The sequence below is a fragment of the Coregonus lavaretus genome, assembly GCF_964263955.1.
Source record: "Coregonus lavaretus genome assembly, chromosome: 32".
Lineage (NCBI taxonomy): Eukaryota > Metazoa > Chordata > Actinopteri > Salmoniformes > Salmonidae > Coregonus > Coregonus lavaretus.
In genome coordinates this window covers 2,296,248-2,315,201 of record NC_140019.1, presented here as the reverse complement: position 1 = coordinate 2,315,201, position 18,954 = coordinate 2,296,248, and the positions used below count along the sequence as shown (strand labels likewise).

The 18,954-nt window shown below is 44.5% G+C and overlaps 1 protein-coding gene across 1 annotated transcript in view; it reads right to left on the bottom strand.

Moving 5' to 3' along the window:
• The window catches only part of LOC311107514 (glypican-3-like), a gene marked incomplete at both ends in the record, with an annotated part of 281,287 nt that overhangs the window by 15,321 nt on the left and 247,012 nt on the right, over positions 1-18,954 (bottom strand). Inside the window, one exon of the mRNA XM_084150013.1 lies at positions 5,712-5,910. Coding sequence (XP_084006139.1) covers positions 5,712-5,910 — 199 coding nt within the window. The remainder of the gene's footprint in view (positions 1-5,711; positions 5,911-18,954) is intronic.

Below are 18,954 nucleotides of genomic sequence, written 5' to 3'. Positions count from 1 at the left end.
CCATAATGCCAAAGTAGAATTATGTTTTTCAATTTTTTTAAGCAAATTAATTAAAAATGAAAAGCTGAAATGTCTTGTGTCAATAAGTATTCAACCCCTTTGTTATGGCAAGCCTAAATAAGTTCAGGAGTAAAAATGTGCTTAACAAGTCACATAATAAGTTTCATGGACTCACTCCGAGTGCAATAATAGTGTTTAACATGATGAATGAGTACGGTCCCTCAGTCGAGCAGTGAATTTCAATCACAGATTCAACCACAAAGATCAGGGAGGTTTTACAATGCCTCGCAAAGAAGGGCACCTATTGGTAGATAGGTAAAAATAATAATAAATGACATTTGAGCATGGTGTTATTAATTACACTTTGGATGGTGTATCAATTCACCCAGTCACTACAAAGATACAGGCGTCCTTCCTAACTCAGTTGCCGGAGAGGAAGAAATCCCACTCAGGGATTTCACCATGAGGCCAATGGTGACTTTAAAACAGTTACAAAGTTTAATGGCTGTGATAGGAGAAAACTGAGGATGGATCAACAACAATGTAGTTACTCCACAATACTAACTTAATTTACAGAGTGAAAAAAAGGAGGCCTGTACAGACAAAACATATTCCAAAACATGCATCCTGTTTGCAAAAAGAAAAAATGTGGCAAAGCAACTTTTTGTCCTGAATAGAAAGTGTTATGTTTGGGGCAAATCCAATACAACGCATTACTGAGTACCACTCTCCATATTTTCAAGCATAGTGGTAGCTTCATCATGTTATGGGTATGCTTGTAATCATTTCTTTTTTATCCTGAAAACCTCCCCAGTTTGCAGTTTTACAGCTAATTTCTTGCGTGCCCATTTTGTAATCTGGCCTTGATCACACCACAGTGAGTGTCCTCTTGCAGGGTCCTCTGTTGCATGGAGAGGCTTCTCTGTGTGTGTGTGTGTGTGTGTGTGTGTGTGTGTGTGTGTGTGTGTGTGTGTGTGTGTGTGTGTGTGTGTGTGTGTGTGTGTGTGTGTGTGTGTATGTGTGTGCATGCGCGCATGTATATGTGCGTGTGTCCATGCATGCGTGGTCCCTGCTAATTTCTCCAGCTTGATATAACAAAATTAAAAAATAAACGGAATGGTGCTAAACAGAATGGAGCAAAGCACAGGGACCTGGATCAGTCTGCTTTCCACCAGACACTGGGAGATGAATTCACCTTTCAGCAGGATAATAACGTAAAACACAATGCTAAATCACCGGCCTTCTAGCCACTGCCGCTCCATATCTCATCATTCCATTTGTTTTGTCTTGTCTATTACACACACCTGGTTCATATCCCCTCATTAGTACATGTATAAGTGTTCCCTCTGCCCCCCTTGTCCTTGTGGGTGATTGTTTAATGTGAGGAGAGAGTAGCTCGGTTGAGCTACGTGTATTTTGTATTGCCGGGGTATATTTTCCCTGTGTGCCTGTTTTGTTCCAGTTCACCTGTTTTGTGCACTGGACTGTTTGACGCTATCCAGCATAACTCTGTATTACGGAATAAACTCTGTATTCTGTGATTTACCCTCCTGCGCCTGACTCCCTCAAATCACCTATCACAGTTACAGTTTTGACATCTGCTTGAACATCTATGGCAGGACCTGAAAATGGTTGTCTACCAATGATCGATAACCAATTTGACAGAGATTGAAGAATTTTGAAAATAATAATGGGCAAATGTTGCACAATCCAGGTGTGGAAAGCTCTTAGAGACTTATCCAGAAAGGCTCACAGCTGTAATCGCTGGCAAAGGTGATTCTAACATGTATTGACTCATGGGGTTGAATACTTATCCAATCAAGATATATTAGTGTTTTATTTTTCATACATTTTTCACAAATGTTTTTTTAACAAATCCACTTTGACATTACAGAGTATTTTGTGTAGATCGTTGAGAATTAAATCCATTTGAATCCCATTTTGTAACACAATTATTTTGGGAAAAAGTCATGGGGTGTGAATACTTTCTGAAGGCACTGAAATCTGAAAACACTGGACAGTTACTTTAAAGATTGTGCAACAAAAAAAAGGATGAATAAGATATTTGGCTGTGCCATTTCTTACTGATCTCTACAGCTTCCGTCCAAAACCAAATCCTGTGAAATGACGTCAACACACACTGGAGGAGTTCCTGGCTAGCAACAAGTGGCTAGCTTAGCTAACGAGCTAGCTACGTCGATCGCGGCGCGCATTACCAATTGGACAATTATTCGTGCCCAAAGTCAACCGTTAAAGCAAATTTCCTGCAATTCTACAAATTTTGCCGTTGGTTATGACGTGTTCATATGCTATCTGGGGGGCCTCCGACCTCTGACCTAATTCCCTGTGGAAATTTCGCATATGGATCTACGGGACTTTTATGTTGTGTTCTTGACATTGTTATTTATACTTTATATTTTATATGGGTCTATACATTCCTACGTCCTTTAAAAAACCTGTTCCCATATTATATTTCAATGGCACTGAGTGTAGAAAACATTATGAACACCTGCTCTTTTGTATTTGTATTTATTCCGGATCCCCATTAGCTGCACTTTTCCTCTTCCCATGATATAGTCTTAACAGGTGAATCCAGGTGAAAGCTATGATTCCTTATTGATGTCACTTGTTAAATCAACTTCAATCAGTGTAGATGAAGCAGAGGAGACCGGTTAAAGCCTTGAGACAATTGAGACATGGATTGTGTTTCAGAGGGTGAATGGGCAAGTAAAATATTAAAGTGCCTTTGAACGGGGTATGGTAGTAGGTGCCAGGCGCACCAGTTTGTGTCAAGAACTGCGTTGTGTCAAGAACAACACTGCTGGGTTTTTCACGCTCAACAGTTTCCCGTGTGTATCAAGAATAGAGTCCAAGCCCCGACGACTGCACTGTTTGCTCTATTTTGGTAGATCTTATAAAGGGAGAGAAGAGGGAAGAGAGGGGATATGGGGAGAGGAGAGAGGAGATCTGATGTGGGGAGTGAGGGGCTTTGATGGCAGAAGGTCAGAGGGTTTACACTGAGGATGGTGCAGGTATAGCTGCAGGTATATTGTTGGTGGAGAGCCAGGTGTGTGTGAGAGGGCATGGCGTGTTGTACACACAGGCGAGGCCCGATTCATTATCACACTGGGGTATCATAGGGGCAAAAATCAAGCTGGAGACTTTAGCAGGGACAACGCATGCACGCACGTATACATGCGTGCATGCACACACACACACACACACACACACACACACACACACACACACACACACACACACACACACACACACACACACACACACACACACACACACACACACACACACACACACACACACACACGCAGAGAAGCCTCTCCATGCAACAGAGGACCCTGCAAGAGGACATTCACTGTGGTGTGATCAGGGCCAGATTACAGAACGGGCACGCAAGATATTAGCTTTAAAACTGCAACATTTTCTCTTAGCTCATGACAACAAATGCGTAGAATAGCAGGAAATTTGCTTTAAAACTGTACATTTTTCTCTCAGCCTCATGGGAAAATGTGAACAAAAGCATGAAGTGAGCTATAAAACAACAAACAAAAAAATCCTGCCCATGGCAAAAAGTGTAGAATTGCTTTAAAACTGCAACATTTTCTCTTAATTCACGACAACATGTTTAGAATAGCATTATAAAACTGACATTTTTCTCCCTGTACCATGGCAAAATGTGTTGAAATACAGGAAGTTAGCTGACATTTTTTGGGGGGCTGGGGAGTCTGTCTGGGGCTGGCATGAGGGGGAGTGGGGGGAGACAGAGATACGACACACAGCCCTTGTCCTGGAATAGCTCTCCTGGCCTGGAATGCTCTGAGGAATGCGTGGCTGGGAATTTCATTGGCTAACATGGAAAAGGGGGGTGGAGGGTGGGGATGTTGCTGGAGATGGGACTGGGGGTAGCAGGGGTTGTCAGGGGGGGGTTGGTGGGTTCTGGAATGCCTGCAGAGAATGAACCATGTTAGATCAATCACCCTGGATCATTCTGAACATCCACTCTGTGGGAATCAGGCTGACAGCTTTGACATGGGGGGGCCATGCTCTGCCTGTGTCCTGTCTGCACCTTGTTGTTGTGGCATTTGGCAACTTTTCCAGGCCCTGGGGAGGAGGGTGAAGGGAGAGGGGGGAATAAGGGGAGGTGGGGTTGAGGTGGGGTTCTGTGTTCTGGTAGACCCTGTCTCTTCTCCTCTCTTCTCCTCTGCTCTTTGTGAAACCAGATCCATATCATCCATTGCACCAGGCACAGACATTAGGGCCTCCAGCTCTGCAGCGTGACCTTTGACCCCCATCCCCCTGTTTGACCAAAACAGGATGACACGTCGCCGGGGTCTGCATTTTACTGGTTAATCACAGGCTATCAGCAGCTATCTCTGTACCTGCCTGCACCAGAGACACTCCAAGGTCTGCAAACATTACTGACTGACACTGGCTTGCACAAATAGGCATGCAGGCATCACACACAGGCTTGCTCACACACACACACACACACACGCACATAAACACACACAGAGAAGAAGTCAACAGACTTTAAATGGGTAGATTGTGGAAAATTGAGGAGATAATACTGAGAGTGAATAAACCAATGTTGCTGATACACTAGAGAGGGCAGGACACAAACCTGGTTTCATAGGTCTACATCAGTCACTAATTGGAAGGAAAAAAATGAAAACCAGCAGACATTATAGCCCTGAAGGACTGAAGACTCAAATTCAGATGTACAGCCACTACCTCTTTAGGTCTAATCCTGAGTGAGGTTTTGGTTCTCAAAATCCACTTTAATTGCTGTTGAGCTGGCTCCAGTTCATATGAGGTGTTATATCCACATTGACGGCCAGCTGTTTACTTACATTTATGAGATAAGTTATGAAAAAAGCTGTGTGCACATGATATGAGTTTGTGGAGAATTAATGACTAACCTCTGTTTATAGGCGAAAATAATTGATTTGTATTGCAGTGAAGCTGGCTGACTTACTCCTCCACTGTCAAACATCCCAACAGGGACAGAACAGAGCAGGGAGGTTAATGTGACTTCTGTAAGTGTTGCCACTCTGGTCAAACAGAGTTACTGTGTGATAGGAAGGAGAACACTTCCTCAGGCAGCCAGTTCAGAGTAGCCCCTTGACCTCCTCACCCATCGCCAACCAGCCAGTCGCCGTTACAAAAGAAAGAACCGACGTACTCTCTTAAACTAAACACAGAAAAAAAGAAACAACAAACCATTCAGAGAAAAGAAACCAAACAGAAGAAGGGGAGAAAACAGAGTGAGAGCAGGAACAAGGGGCTACGATACATGGAAACAAGGGCAGTGCAGCTGAGCAAACACCCAGGTTGAGGGAGTTGTCCTCTTGACAGGGTAGGTTGTTGTGGCAGAGATTTGCGTTCACTGGGCAGGGAGGGAGCGAGACCATGGCCCTGGGTTAAAGCAGGAATCCATCAGGTCCACCACTTCCAGCATGCCGGACCATGAGATCTCAATGCCCCTCTCCTCCCCATGCTCCTGATAATGGGGAAAGATACTGCTCCAACACTGGATGTTCTACCAACATTCTTACTGCTGCATTCTTAATCTGTGTGACCTCTAGTTGAGTATGTTTCTCCCTGTCTTAATTGAAAGAATAAAAACAGGACAGTGACCTTCAGGGACTGGACTAAAATAAAACCGATTACATGGCGGTGGGTGTCTGACTGACCTGTAAAGATACGTAACCAATTACGGCGAGGGGGCAGCCCAAGCCCCGACACCCCGGCACAGTCATCCTCGTCATCACAATCGCCGCTCTCGAACCCCTCGTCTTCCTCGTCCTTTCCCTTGCTGCGACCCTCCGCCACCTGGCCCCCACCTGACCGGGCTCTCCAGCGCTTCTCGGGAACCCTTACCACCCGCAGCAGCTGTGGAGGCAGAGAAGAAAGGGTTCAATGAGATAATAAGATCACACACATTCAGTACCAGTAAAAAGTTTGGACACACCTACTCATTCAAGGGTTTTTCTTAATTTTTACTATTGACCAAGCATTTATTTGGGCTGCAATCTGAGGTGCAGTTAATTCTAATGAACTTATCCTCTGCAGCAGAGGTAACTCTGGGTCTTCCTTTCCTGTGGCGGTCCTCATGAGAGCCTGTTTCATCATAGCGCTTGATGGTTTTTGACACTGTACTTGAAGAAACGTTCAAAGTTGTTGACATTTTCTGGATTGACTGACCTTCATGTCTTAAAGTAATGATGGACTGTCGTAGGGATATCTTCTGTATACCACCCCTACCTTGTCACAACACAACTGATTGGCTTAAACACATTAAAAAGGAAAGAAATTCCACAAATTAACTTTTAAGAAGGCACACCTGTTAATTGCAATGCATTCCAGGTGACTACCTCATGAAGCTGGATGAGAGAATGCCAAGAGTGTGCAAAGCTGTCATCAAGGCAAAGGGTGGCTACTTTGAAGAATCTGAAATATAAAATATATTTGATTTGTTTAACACTTTTTTGGTTACTACATGATTCCATATATGTTATTTCATAGTTTTGATGTCTTCACTATTATTCTACAGTGTAGAAAATAGTAAAAATAAAGAAAAACCCTGGAATGAGTAGGTGTGTCCAAACTTTTGACTGGTACTGCACGTATCTGCGTCCTAAAGTAGTGCACTAACTAGAGAATAGGGTGCCATTTGGGACACAGATACATATACACTGACGTTGGTGGAATGTACATTAGTAATATAATATAATACGATTCCATAGAATCAGGAAGAACCTTATTTCACTGATTCAGGACTTTGGTTGCCTCCCAAATGGCACCCCATTCCCTTTATAGTGCACTACTTAGGGCTCTGGTCAAAAGCAGTACACTGTATAGAGAATAGGGTACCATTTAGGATGCAGCCTTTGTTACTGCCTGAAATGGGAAATGGGAGGAAGGCGAAGATGTGGGGGAAACTCCAGGAAAAACATTGTCAGGGCTAAAACAAGTGGCATTTACCAAACTCCATATATAATCACCATGCATAAAAATGTTGCTATCTATGCCAGATCTATTATTTCTGTCGTGGTATGATCCATCCACAGGGTGGATATGAAATAGCAGTCGAAGGCTGTGGCTGTTGTTCAGTGTGACATACAATTTACTGGTAAAGAGAGAAGCCTCCGCACAAGCAACGCTGTGTGATTGTGTTGTGTATCTGGGCGTGTTTGGTATCTGGGCAACATGGATAAACTGGCATCAAACAATGTGAAGAAATACATTCAACGGAGTTGGACATCAATATCCAACATAAAGGAATTACTTTTCTTAGTTAAGTCAAAAATGAATTAAAGGTTAGCAACATGTGTTGGACATGGGCGGCTCTAGAGGGGTGGCAGGGTTGACATTTTCATTGGATCAGAGCGCTGTCAATCTGGCTCAGATTGAAAAGGAAAAGACTTGCGTTCTTCTGGTTTGCCTGTTGGGTGGAAGTATTTTTTGATGTTTAGCTCACATAATATAATTTAAAAGTATGCATTGAGGTATCTGTAATAGAATAAACGTGGCAAAAACAAATGTAGACATTAATAAATGCATTTCTATAGCTTCCAAAATCTTTTTTATAATGGTGGGGGAATGCCAAGACAGAGTGGCTTCAAAACAGTCAGTCATCTAGTGTATACATAAATCATTGGTTGGAAAACAGATTTGGGAGTCAGGATCGACATTCAACCACACGAGTTTCAGTCTTTGTCCATGGTATGTTCACACTCAATTATAAAAAGAAAAATGTGGACTGGGCATGGGGTAGGCAAACATCAGCTAAATGACCTAGGCTATTCACTGCAGTTTACAGCCTAAACTAGAGTTTTGTACTCACTTGAAAACAATAACATTCTTCATCACATTGTGTTGTTGTAGCCTAGGCAGGATACATTTCTTGTCCCTAAAAAACTGAAACAATAGGGTAGCTTTTCGAGCTGGTACCCGGGGACTGGGAGGGAGCACACTCAGCGCAGTCTCTGTAGGCTAGGCTACCTATGATTTTGTTATCTGATAAACTTTTTTTATTTCACTGTGTAAATTGACTGGATATATTCACTGCATTATTAAGCCAAACATTGAGCTTATGAATTATGGGCTAATATGCATACGCTTCGAACTTAGGCTATATTTTGAGCATATCTCTCTTTGCTCTGTTGTGCAATTATGCACCTGGAATCTCTGCTGCCATGGCTATTCCTCTTAAATATTGTGGAGTCCCAGGAAAAGCCAGACTACAAAAGCTTGTTGGACACTTATTTTGACTTATTTTCTTTAGCCTACTAATAGCCTATTGGATGAGAGATGCACGCTTGCTTTTGCTTGCTGAATGTAAAATAGGCTACAGCATTATGAATGGGTGGGGAGTTGGAAAGGAGAAGCCCATACTTTCCTATAGTAGACCAATCTTAACACTGGGCTACATACAGTACATCCTGACAAAATACATCATATGAGTTGCCTGCTAATGTACCTTTCTGGACCTTGTAAACAGTCGAGAATAGACATAAACTGATCCAAATGGTTGCATAATCAGGCCTAGGCTGTAGGCCTATGCAGTTATTTCGGCATGAAATAAAACAGGATGTTTATTATTCAAATTAGCCTACATCACTGCAGTTTACAGCCTATGGACAATCATTGTGTACTCACTTGATAACAATAATTCATTCCTCAACTATGTTGTTGTAGCGCAAGTATAATACTTTTCTTGTCTAAAAACGTAGGCCTAATCAATAGTGGAGCTTTGCATGCCCAGGGACCACAGGGCACAGCCTTTTAATTTATTTTTATTTAACCTTTATTTAACCAGGTAGGCCAGTTGAGAACAAGTTCTCATTTACAACTGCGACCTGGCCAAGATAAAGCAAAGCAGTGCGATAAAAACAACAACAACACAGAGTTACACATGGGATAAACAAAACATACAGTTAATAACACAATAGAAAATCTATATACAGTGTGTGCAAATGTAGTAAGTTATGGAGGTAAGGCAATAAATAGGCCATAGTGCAAAATAATTACAATTTAGTATTAACACTGGAGTGATAGATGTGCAGAAGATGATGTGCAAATAGAGATACTGGGGTGCAAATTAGCAAAATAAATAATATGGGGATGAGGTAGTTGGGTAGGCTAATTACAGATGGGCTGTGTACAGGTGCAGTGATTGGTAAGCTGCTCTGACAACTGATGCTTAAAGTTAGTGAGGGAGATAAGAGTCTCCAGCTTCTGAGATTATTGCAGTTCGTTCCAGCCATTAGCAGCAGAGAACTGGAAGGAATGGCGGCCAAAGGAGGTGTTGGCTTTGGGGATGACCAGTGAGATATACCTGCTGGAAAGCATACTATGGGTGGGTGTTGCTATGGTGACCAATGAGCTAAGATAAGGCTGGGATTTGCCTAGCAGAGATTTATAGATGACCTGGAGCCAGTGGGATTGGCAACGAATATGTAGTGAGGGCCAGCCAACGAGAGCGTACAGGTCACAATGCTGGTGTCACGCCCTGACCTTAGAGATCACCTGTATTCTCTGTTTGGTTAGGTCAGGGTGTGATTTGGATATAATCTAGGTGATTCTATTTCCATGTTGGCCGGGTGTGGTTCCCAATCAGAGGCAGCTGTCGATCGGTGTCTCTGATTGGGGATCATACTTAGGCAGCCATTGTGCATTGGTGTGATCACTTTTGGCTGGTTATGATAACATTGTTGCACTGATGCATTGCAAATAGTTGCACAGGACAGACAGAGAGATGAGCACAGTGAAAAAGAAGACCCAAAGGAATTGACAGCCATTAGAAAAATGGAAATCACTTGAGCAATGAGGCAATGACATGCGGTAATAGATGTGCAGGCTAAACTGTGTTTGTTGTTGAATTGCTAGATTTAAATATGAGTTACTATATTATTTTCATTAGGCCTACATGTAACCTACATTTAATTATTATTTGCAGTTGTCAATATGACAATGAACACACCCTGAAAGCACTAAATGGTCTGTGTTAGACCAGTATCTGTGTGTGTTAGAGACCTCATGAATTGTCTTGTGTTACCACCTTATTAATAGGCAACGTGCAGTAGGATGTGTTTATCAGATGATTGACAGGTGTAGGTCTGCAGAACGATACATTTTCTGTTTCCTCTAGTGTGGATGTTCACCAACATTTTATAGTTATTGGCTTGGTGAATGGCCCTTAACTCTGACACAACACAACTAACGTTACTATCACAACAGAACTAGCTAGTAGATCTAGCTAACATTAGCAAACTTGAGTGAAATAAATATAAAATGACACTTATACACTTACACTTGTTTACTTGACTTTTATACTCTATAAATTGACTCCTTCAAATAATTTAGTCTGGCAAGTTTGCCACAGGCGCATTGCAGTAGGGAAGTAAAGCAGAAGTCGAATCACTCACTTCCATTGTTTGGCTGTGCCCATAGCAACGTTGAAAATGAGGTGGATATTTTGGGTTGTGATGGGGTAAGAATGTTTCAATAAGCCCATTAGCAATCTATAAACTATTATCTGCAAGAATCAATGAGGATTGTGCCTTTAGTTTAATCAGACCAGACCATAGCTATCAAATGTAGCTTTGTGTAAGTTAATGGTTACTGACATTCAATTGAGCAAAGGTCACTGCAAAACATTTTTTAAGTCAAGCTCCCTTGTTTAGCTAACCTGACCTGAGTATTTGAATGTAGCTATGTATTACACTTTAAGTATTGGCCTAATTATTTTGAATGACTATGCAGGTAACTGCCAAAATACAGGAAACACTATTTCAAGGCCAGCTATTTTCCATCTTCGTAACATTGCAAAAGTCAGTAACTTTTTGTCCAAAAATGATGCAAAAAAGCTAATCCATGCTTTTGTCACTTCTAGATTAGACAACTGCAATGCTCTACTCTCCGGCTACCCTGATAAAGCACTAAATAAACTTCAGTTAGTACTAAACACGGCTGCTAGAATCCTGACTAGAACCAAAAAATGTGACCAGTGCTAGCCTCTGGCTTCCTGTTAAGGCCAGGGCTAATTTCAAGGTTTTACTGCTAACCTACAAAGCATTTCATGGGCTTGCTCCTACCTATCTCTCCGATTTGGTCCTGCAATACATACCTACACGTACGCTACGGTCACAAGATGCAGGCCTCCTTATTGTCCCTAGAATTTCTAAGCAAACAGCTGGAGGCAGGGCTTTCTATCCATGTGAGCGACGCAGACTCGGCCTCGACCTTTAAGTCTTTACTGAAGACTCATCTCTTCAGTAGGTCCCATGATTGAGTGTAGTCTGACCCAAGGGTGCGAAGGTGAACGGTAAGGCACAGGAGTGACAAACTGCCCTTGCTGTCCCTGCCTGGCCGGTTCCCCTCCCTCCACTGGGATTCTCTGCCTCTGACCCTTTTACGGGGGCTGAGTCACTGACTTACTAGTGCTCTTCCATGCTGTCCCTAGGAGGGGTGTGTCACTTGAGTGGGTGGAGTCACAGACGTGATCTTCCTGTCTGGTTTTGCGCCCCCTTGGGCTCTTGCGGTGGAGGAGATCTTCATGGGCTATACTCAGCCTTGTCTCAGGGTAATAAGTTGGTCTGTTGATATTTTACATTTTACATTTACGTCATTTAGCAGACGCTCTTATCCAGAGCAACTTACAAATTGGTGCATTCACCTTATGATAGCCAGTGGGACAACCACTTTACAATTATATTTTTTTATATATATATATCTAGTGGTGTAGGGGCTGTGCTTTGCAGTGGCGATTTTAGCATGTAAATCTTGGCGGGGCAAACAAACAAAAACGTTTTTGATGCATGCCAGCAAAGCCACTACACTATACAACACTAAACAATACATTAATTGCACTATAACGGTGACAAACGGTGCCCACAAACTTTTAGGGCCTACTTAAAGCTGTCCCAACAGCAGAGTCCCAACAGCAGTCCAAACCTTACCACTGCTACACCTGGCTATCAGTGGAGCCTTGTCTGGCAGCGAAACAGTTCATTCAGCCTCATTTACTGCCTTAAAAAAAAACATAGCTGATATGGCTGACAAATGTGACCAACCGCCTTGATTCAGTCTGTAGTAAAATTTGAAATTGTGTCACGATCGTTTACGGATGAGACGGACCAAGGCACAGCGTGATAAGCGTACATATTTATTAACGTACTGAACACGAACAAAACAACAAACAAACGATACATGAAGTCCAAGGTAGACTAATAACATACCTATACGGAACAAGATCCCACACAGACTGGTGCCAAAAGGCTGCCTAAGTATGGTCCCCAATCAGAGACAACGAGCTACAGCTGCCTCTGATTGGGAACCACCCTGGCCAACATCGATCTACACGATCTAGACACTAAACATTGAAAACTAAAAATAACACGGAATATGCACACCCTGACTCAACAAATAAACGTCCCCTGAGTCAGGGCGTGACAGTACCCCCCCCTAAAGGTGCGGACTCCGACCGCGCCACATAAACATAACAGGGTAGGGGCCGGGTGGGCATTCCGCCTCGGAGGCGGATCCGGCTCCGGGCGTGACCTCCACTTTCTCTTCACCTCCCTGTTGTGCCCCTGGTCTGGTCTGGGACCGCTGACTGGAGCTGGACCCGACGACGGTGGATCGAACTGTACAGGCTCCGGACTGGAGCCGCTGACCGGAGCTGGACTGGGCACTGGTGGAGCGGACTTCTCTGGCTCCGGAGTGGAGCGGCTGACAGGAGCTGGACTGGACCCCGGTGGAGCGGATTGCTCTGGCTCCGGAGTGGATCCGCTGACTGGAGTTGGACCGGACCCTGGTGGAGCGGATTGCTCTGGCTCCGGAGTGGAGAAGCTGACCGGTGCCGGACCAGGCACCGGTGGAACAGGCACGGGCCGTGCCAGACTGGACACACACACCACTGTCTTGGTGCGGGGAGCAGGAACGGGCCGGATCGGGCTGACGACGCGCACCACTGGCTTGGTGCGGGGAGCAGGAACGGGCCGGACCGGGATGACGACGTGCACCACTGGCTTGGTGCGGGGAGCAGGAACGGGCCGGACCGGGCTGACGACGCGCACCACTGGCTTGGTGCGGGGAGCAGGAATGGGCCGGACCGGGCTGACGACGTGCACCACTGGCTTGGCGCGAGGGACAGGAACAGGCCGGACCGGGCTGGCGACGCGCACCACTGGCTTGGCGCGAGGGACAGGAACAGGCCGGACCGGGCTGGCGACGCGCACCACTGGCTTGGCGCGAGGGACAGGAACAGGCCGGACCGGGCTGGCGACGCGCACCACTGTCTTGGCGCGAGGGAAAGGAACAGGCCGGGCTGGACTGGGAACACGCACCACTGGCTTGGTGCGGGGAGCAGGAAAGGGCCGGGCCGGACTGGGAACACGCACCACTGGCTTGGTGCGGGGAGCAGGAACAGGCCGGGCCGGACTGGGAACACGCACCACTGGCCTGGTGCGGGGAGCAGGAACGGGCCGGGCCGGACTGGGAACACGCACCACTGGCTTGGTGCGGGGAGCAGGAACGGGCCGGGCCGGACTGTGGAGGCGGACTGGAGGTCTGGAGCGGAGAGCTGACACAACCCGTCCTGGCTGAATGCCTACTTCTACACAATATGTGTGAGGCATTAGCACAGGACGTACGGGACTGTGCAATCGTACTGGCGATACAGCACGTAGCACCGGCGCAGGATATACGGGACCGAGGAGGCGTACTGGACACCACGAGCGTTGAACCGGCACATCCCGTCCTGGCTGAATGCCCATCTTCGCACGACACGTGCGTGGTGCTAGCACAGGACGTACAGGACTGTGCCGGAACACTCGCGGCACAGTACGTGGCTCCGCATAACACGGAGCCTGCCCAGTCACACGCTTCCTAGCATGAGTACGGGGAGTTGGCTCTGCTCTAACACTAGGCTCCGCCAACCACCCTTTTAGCCCCCCCAAAAAATGTTCTTGGGGCTGTCTGTCGGGCTTCCTCCTCGGCCGGCACCCTCTGCGTTGCCGCTGCTCCTCTCTATAGCGCGCCTCCACAGTCTCCTCCCAAGGACGGCGATCCATTCCGGCCTGAATCTCCTCCCAAGTCCAGGATCCCTTCCCGTCCAGGATCTCCTCCCAGGTCCAGGCTGTCTGTTCCTGGACACGCTGCTTGGTCCTCATTTGGTGGGATCTTCTGTCACGATCGTTTACGGATGAGACGGACCAAGGCGCAGCGTGATAAGCGTACATATTTATTAAAGTACTTAACACGAACAAAACAACAAACAAACGATACGTGAAGTCCAAGGTAGACTAATAACATACCCTCTACGGAACAAGATCCCACCACTAACAGGTGTCAAAAGGCTGCCTAAGTATGGTCCCCAATCAGAGACAACGAGCTACAGCTGCCTCTGATTGGGAACCACCCTGGCCAACATAGATCTACACGATCTAGACACTAAACATAGAAAACTAAACATAACACGGAATATGCACACCCTGACTCAACAAATAAACGTCCCCTGAGTCAGGGCGTGACAAATTGTGTTTTTTACATTGGATAAAAGCAGAGACACAGAGCTACAAAATGGTATATCATACACTGCATTTAAGGGAACAATGGGAAAGTAATTCTGCTTTGAAAGTTGATAAACTTGTAATCTCACTTTTGAGAAAATGGCCTTTGAATGTTTTGGTACCTAGTGAAGAGCTCTTCTTTGTCTACACCCATTCCACATCGTCCACACCCACTTAAGCTTTAGCCCCACCCATCTTGTTTCACCTCTCGGAGCGTTCAGAGCGCACACTTGACGCTCTGGCCGATGAGTAGGGTTGATCCGAGCGTTCTGACCTCACAATGGCAGTCAAGAACCCAAGCTAACTGGCAAACATAGTCTAGCTTGCTATTTACTCTCAGACACAAAATTGCGATTATGGTTCATCGTTTACCTCTGGATAACATGAAAACAGCCTAACCAGCTCTGCTGGCAACAATGTAATTAAGCTTTTTTGCTGATGTTTACTGACCGCGGCCATATTCAACGTGTGTTGTGCGTTCATAAATTCATCAGTTATTCATACACGTCACGTAACTTTAGCTAGCGAGCCAGCCAGCTAACGTTAGCTAGTTAAACAATGAACCCTAGTGACAACTCATGTTGTTACTACCCTGCATGAATCTGCTGGTAGCTAACCAACCAGGTTCAACGTTAGCTAGCTAACATTAGGCTCTAACTAGCCAAGCAAACGGCTCTGAGATACGAATAATAACATCACACACGTAACGTTAGCTAGCGAGCCAGCCAGCTAACGTTAGCTAGCTAGCTAACAGTACACTTTAACTTGAAATTGTAGCTAGCTAGACTATCTTACCTGTATACATCATGCATGATGGACACATCTCCCTGTCACGGATGCCCATCTCTTTAGCTATCATACTCTAATTCCACTGATTTCAAAACTCGATCCTCCAGAAAGTGGAGAGCAACACTTATGCAGCTCCACTAACTGATACATTTTTTAAAAAGCCACGTTAGACAGGATTACCTACACATACTGACCAGCTCAAATAGACAGAAGCCTTCTACATGGCAGACCAATCCGATCTCCTCTCGCGGCATGTCCAGCCCACTCATTATCTCAGCCAATCATAGCTAGTGGGAAGGTTGCTGTCTTTCTCTGTGGATTAACCAACTAGGCTCTTAATTTAACAATTGTATTCGTATTTACAGATGGCATACAAGCTTGTTAAAAGGCACATGTTCCAGAAAGTTCACATGTTCCAGAAAGCATTTCAGCCCAAAAACTATTTAAAAAAAAGGTTTAGTTAAGTGGTCAGAAGTTCTGTGGTTGTGGTCAGTAGTTGTGTTCAGTAGTTGTGTGGTTGTGGTCAGTAATTGTGGTCAGTAGTTGTGTGGTTGTGTTCTGTAGTTGTGTAGTCCTGTGTAGCTCAGTTGGTAGAGCATGGTGCTTGCAACGCCAGGGTTGTGGGTTCGATTCCCTCGGGGAGCCAGTATGAAAAAATGTATGCACTCACTAACTGTAAGTCGCTCTGGATAAGAGCGTCCGCTAAATGACGTAAACGTGTGGTTCTGTTTTTTTGTGGTCAGTAATTGTCGTCACTCTCTTCACCCTTGTCATAACTTTTTCCCTCTGCATCTGAGTATCCATAGCAATGGCTGCTCAATGATGACACAGAGAGCTGTTAGTAGACATTAGCTAGCCACTTTTTATCACTCTAAACTCCGACAAACAGCTGTAACTTTTTATTAATAGAAGCTATTCCTAATCCGCTCTATCCAATCAGAGGGGTACAGCCCACCCTCCTCTTTATAGACAGGCAAACTAGCCAGTTGAGTTATTTAGAGAATGGAGCATGATCCTGAGAAGGAGGACAAAGCTAGTGAGCATTAGAAATCTATGTATCATTATAGGTCGCCCAGACCTTGGAAGCATTTGAAATCTTAGCGCTAGCTGTTTAGTCCGAAACAGACAAATCATAGTAATTTGTGGAGCTATGAAGACATTCTCTCCCGTGAGTCAAGCGTTGCTAGGCAACTGTAGCCTTGGCAACACTGCTCCCTTATGGCTAAAGCAATGAAAGTGAACTTCAAAACATTATGTAGTTTTATTGGAATTTGCAGCTGTTTTTGGTAAATAATTAATCTGCAAGTTTCTGACATGACTTACTGCAGCCAGAAAGAGAGCAGTGGATGGTTTACTATCAAGGAATAGATGCTATTCCTATTCCGTTTTTGGATTTGCAAAGCAGAGAAGTAGGGGAAGATTTCATACCCTCTATGTTTTTTTGTCTGACTTGTTGGGGGAATGGTCAAAATGGCAGTTGTTTGCAAAAACATGATTTTTTGTTCCAACGCCTGATTTGAGTAGCAGAGAACTAGACGAAGATGTAAATGTGAACCATTTCAAGAAGCTAGGCGTATGTCGCACATCACATTTCAATGTTTCTTAAAAAAAAATCAAAATTATTTTTATGGCAGAAATGCCTTCTGGAACATATGAAATCCAATGTCCCTTAATAACAAACTTGTATGCCATCTGTAAATATGAATACAATTGTTAAATTACGAGCCTAGTTGGTTTAGCCACGGAAAAATACAGGAACCTTCCCGCTAGACATGATTGGCTGAGATAATCGATGGGCTGGACATGCTGAGAGATGAGTTTGGATTGGTCTGCCATGTAACATGCTTCATGTCTATAACATGAGCTTCTCCGTATGTGTGGATAATCCTTTCTACCGTGGCTTTTTCTTTTTTTACATATCATGATGAACTGAAGACGTTTTGCTACTGCTCTTAACATTGCTGCCCTGAAGTTAATAGTGCTATCGACAAAGATGTCAGGTTGGATGAGGAGCGTCGCTGCACAGCTATATTCAGGTCTCTCCAGAGCTGTTCGATCGGGTTCCAGTCCGGGCTCTGGCTGGGCCACTCAAGGACATTCAACTCCTGCGTTGTCTTGGCTGTATGCTTAGGGTCGTTGTCCTGTTAGAAGGTGAACCTTCACCCCAGTCTGAGGTCCTGAGCACTCTGGAGCAGGTTTCCATCAAGGATTTCTCTGTACTTTGCTCCGTTCATCCTTCCCTCAATCCTGACTAGTCTCCCAGTCCCTGCCGCTGAAAAACATCCCCACAGCATGATGATGCCACCACCATGCTTCACCGTAGGGATGGTGCCAGGTTTCCTCCAGACGTGACACTTGGCATTCAGGCCAGAGTTCAATCTTGGTTTCAAAAATTTCAAAAAACCTGTTTCGCTTTGTCATTATGGGGTATTATGTGTAGATTGATGAGGAAAATGTTTTATTTAATCCATTTTAGAATAAGGCTGTAACGTAACAAAATGTGGAAAAAGTGAAGGGGTCTGAATACTTTCCGAATGCACTGTATGGAGACTGTTAAGTGCCAAAAATAAGGGGTCAAATACATGTTTCCTGTCATTCTTATATCTCTCAGATATGACAGACACTTCAGATCAACCTTCCTTTAGATTTATTTGGGGCGGACTCTCTGTTGTTCCATGTGGTGAATCTGTTATTCAATGCATTTGTATGGGCTAATAGCAGTAAGGCCAAAAATAATTTTTTATCAAATTATATTTTTATATTTTTTTCTACTTCAAGGGGTCTTAAAATTCTGAATCAAGTAGCAAAATTATCCTTGGTATGACCTTCATAAAACAATTCCATATAGCTTTTTAGTACAAGTTTTGCATAGATTCTCAAGCCAATTGGAGTCAAAACTGTAACTATGCCACTCAGGAACATTAACTGTCGTAAGCAACTCTAGTGTAGACTGAGTATACCAAACATTAGGAACACCTTCCTAATATTGAGTTGCACGGTGTCGAAACCAAGTTGTGAAAAGCATCCCACAGGGATGCTGGCCCATGTTTTGCCATAGATTGCAATGCTTCCCACAGTTTTCAAGTGTGCTGGATGTCCTTTGGGTGGTGGACCATTCTTGATACACATCGGAAACTGTTGAGCATGAAAAACCCAGCAGCGTTGCAGTTCTTGACACACTCAAACTGGTGCGCCTGGAACCTACTACCACACCCCGTTCAAAGGCACTAAAATGTTTTGTCTTGCCCATTCACCCTCTGAATGGCACACATACACAATCCATATCTCAACTGTCTCTAGCATAAAAAAATCCTTCTTTAATCCATAAGAGTCTAAGCCCTGTCTAAACCGGGGGAGGGGAGGTGTGGGTTCTACTAAGCTATATGGAATTCTTTTAAGAAGGTCATACCAAGGATCATTTAGATATTTGATTTGGAATTTTAAGACCTCGAAGTATTCCCCCCATTTTTTTTTTTTTTATTAGATGGAAAAATATGTTGGGCCTTGATGCTATTAGCCCATACAAATGCATTGAACAACATATTTACTACATGGAACAACATATAGTCCC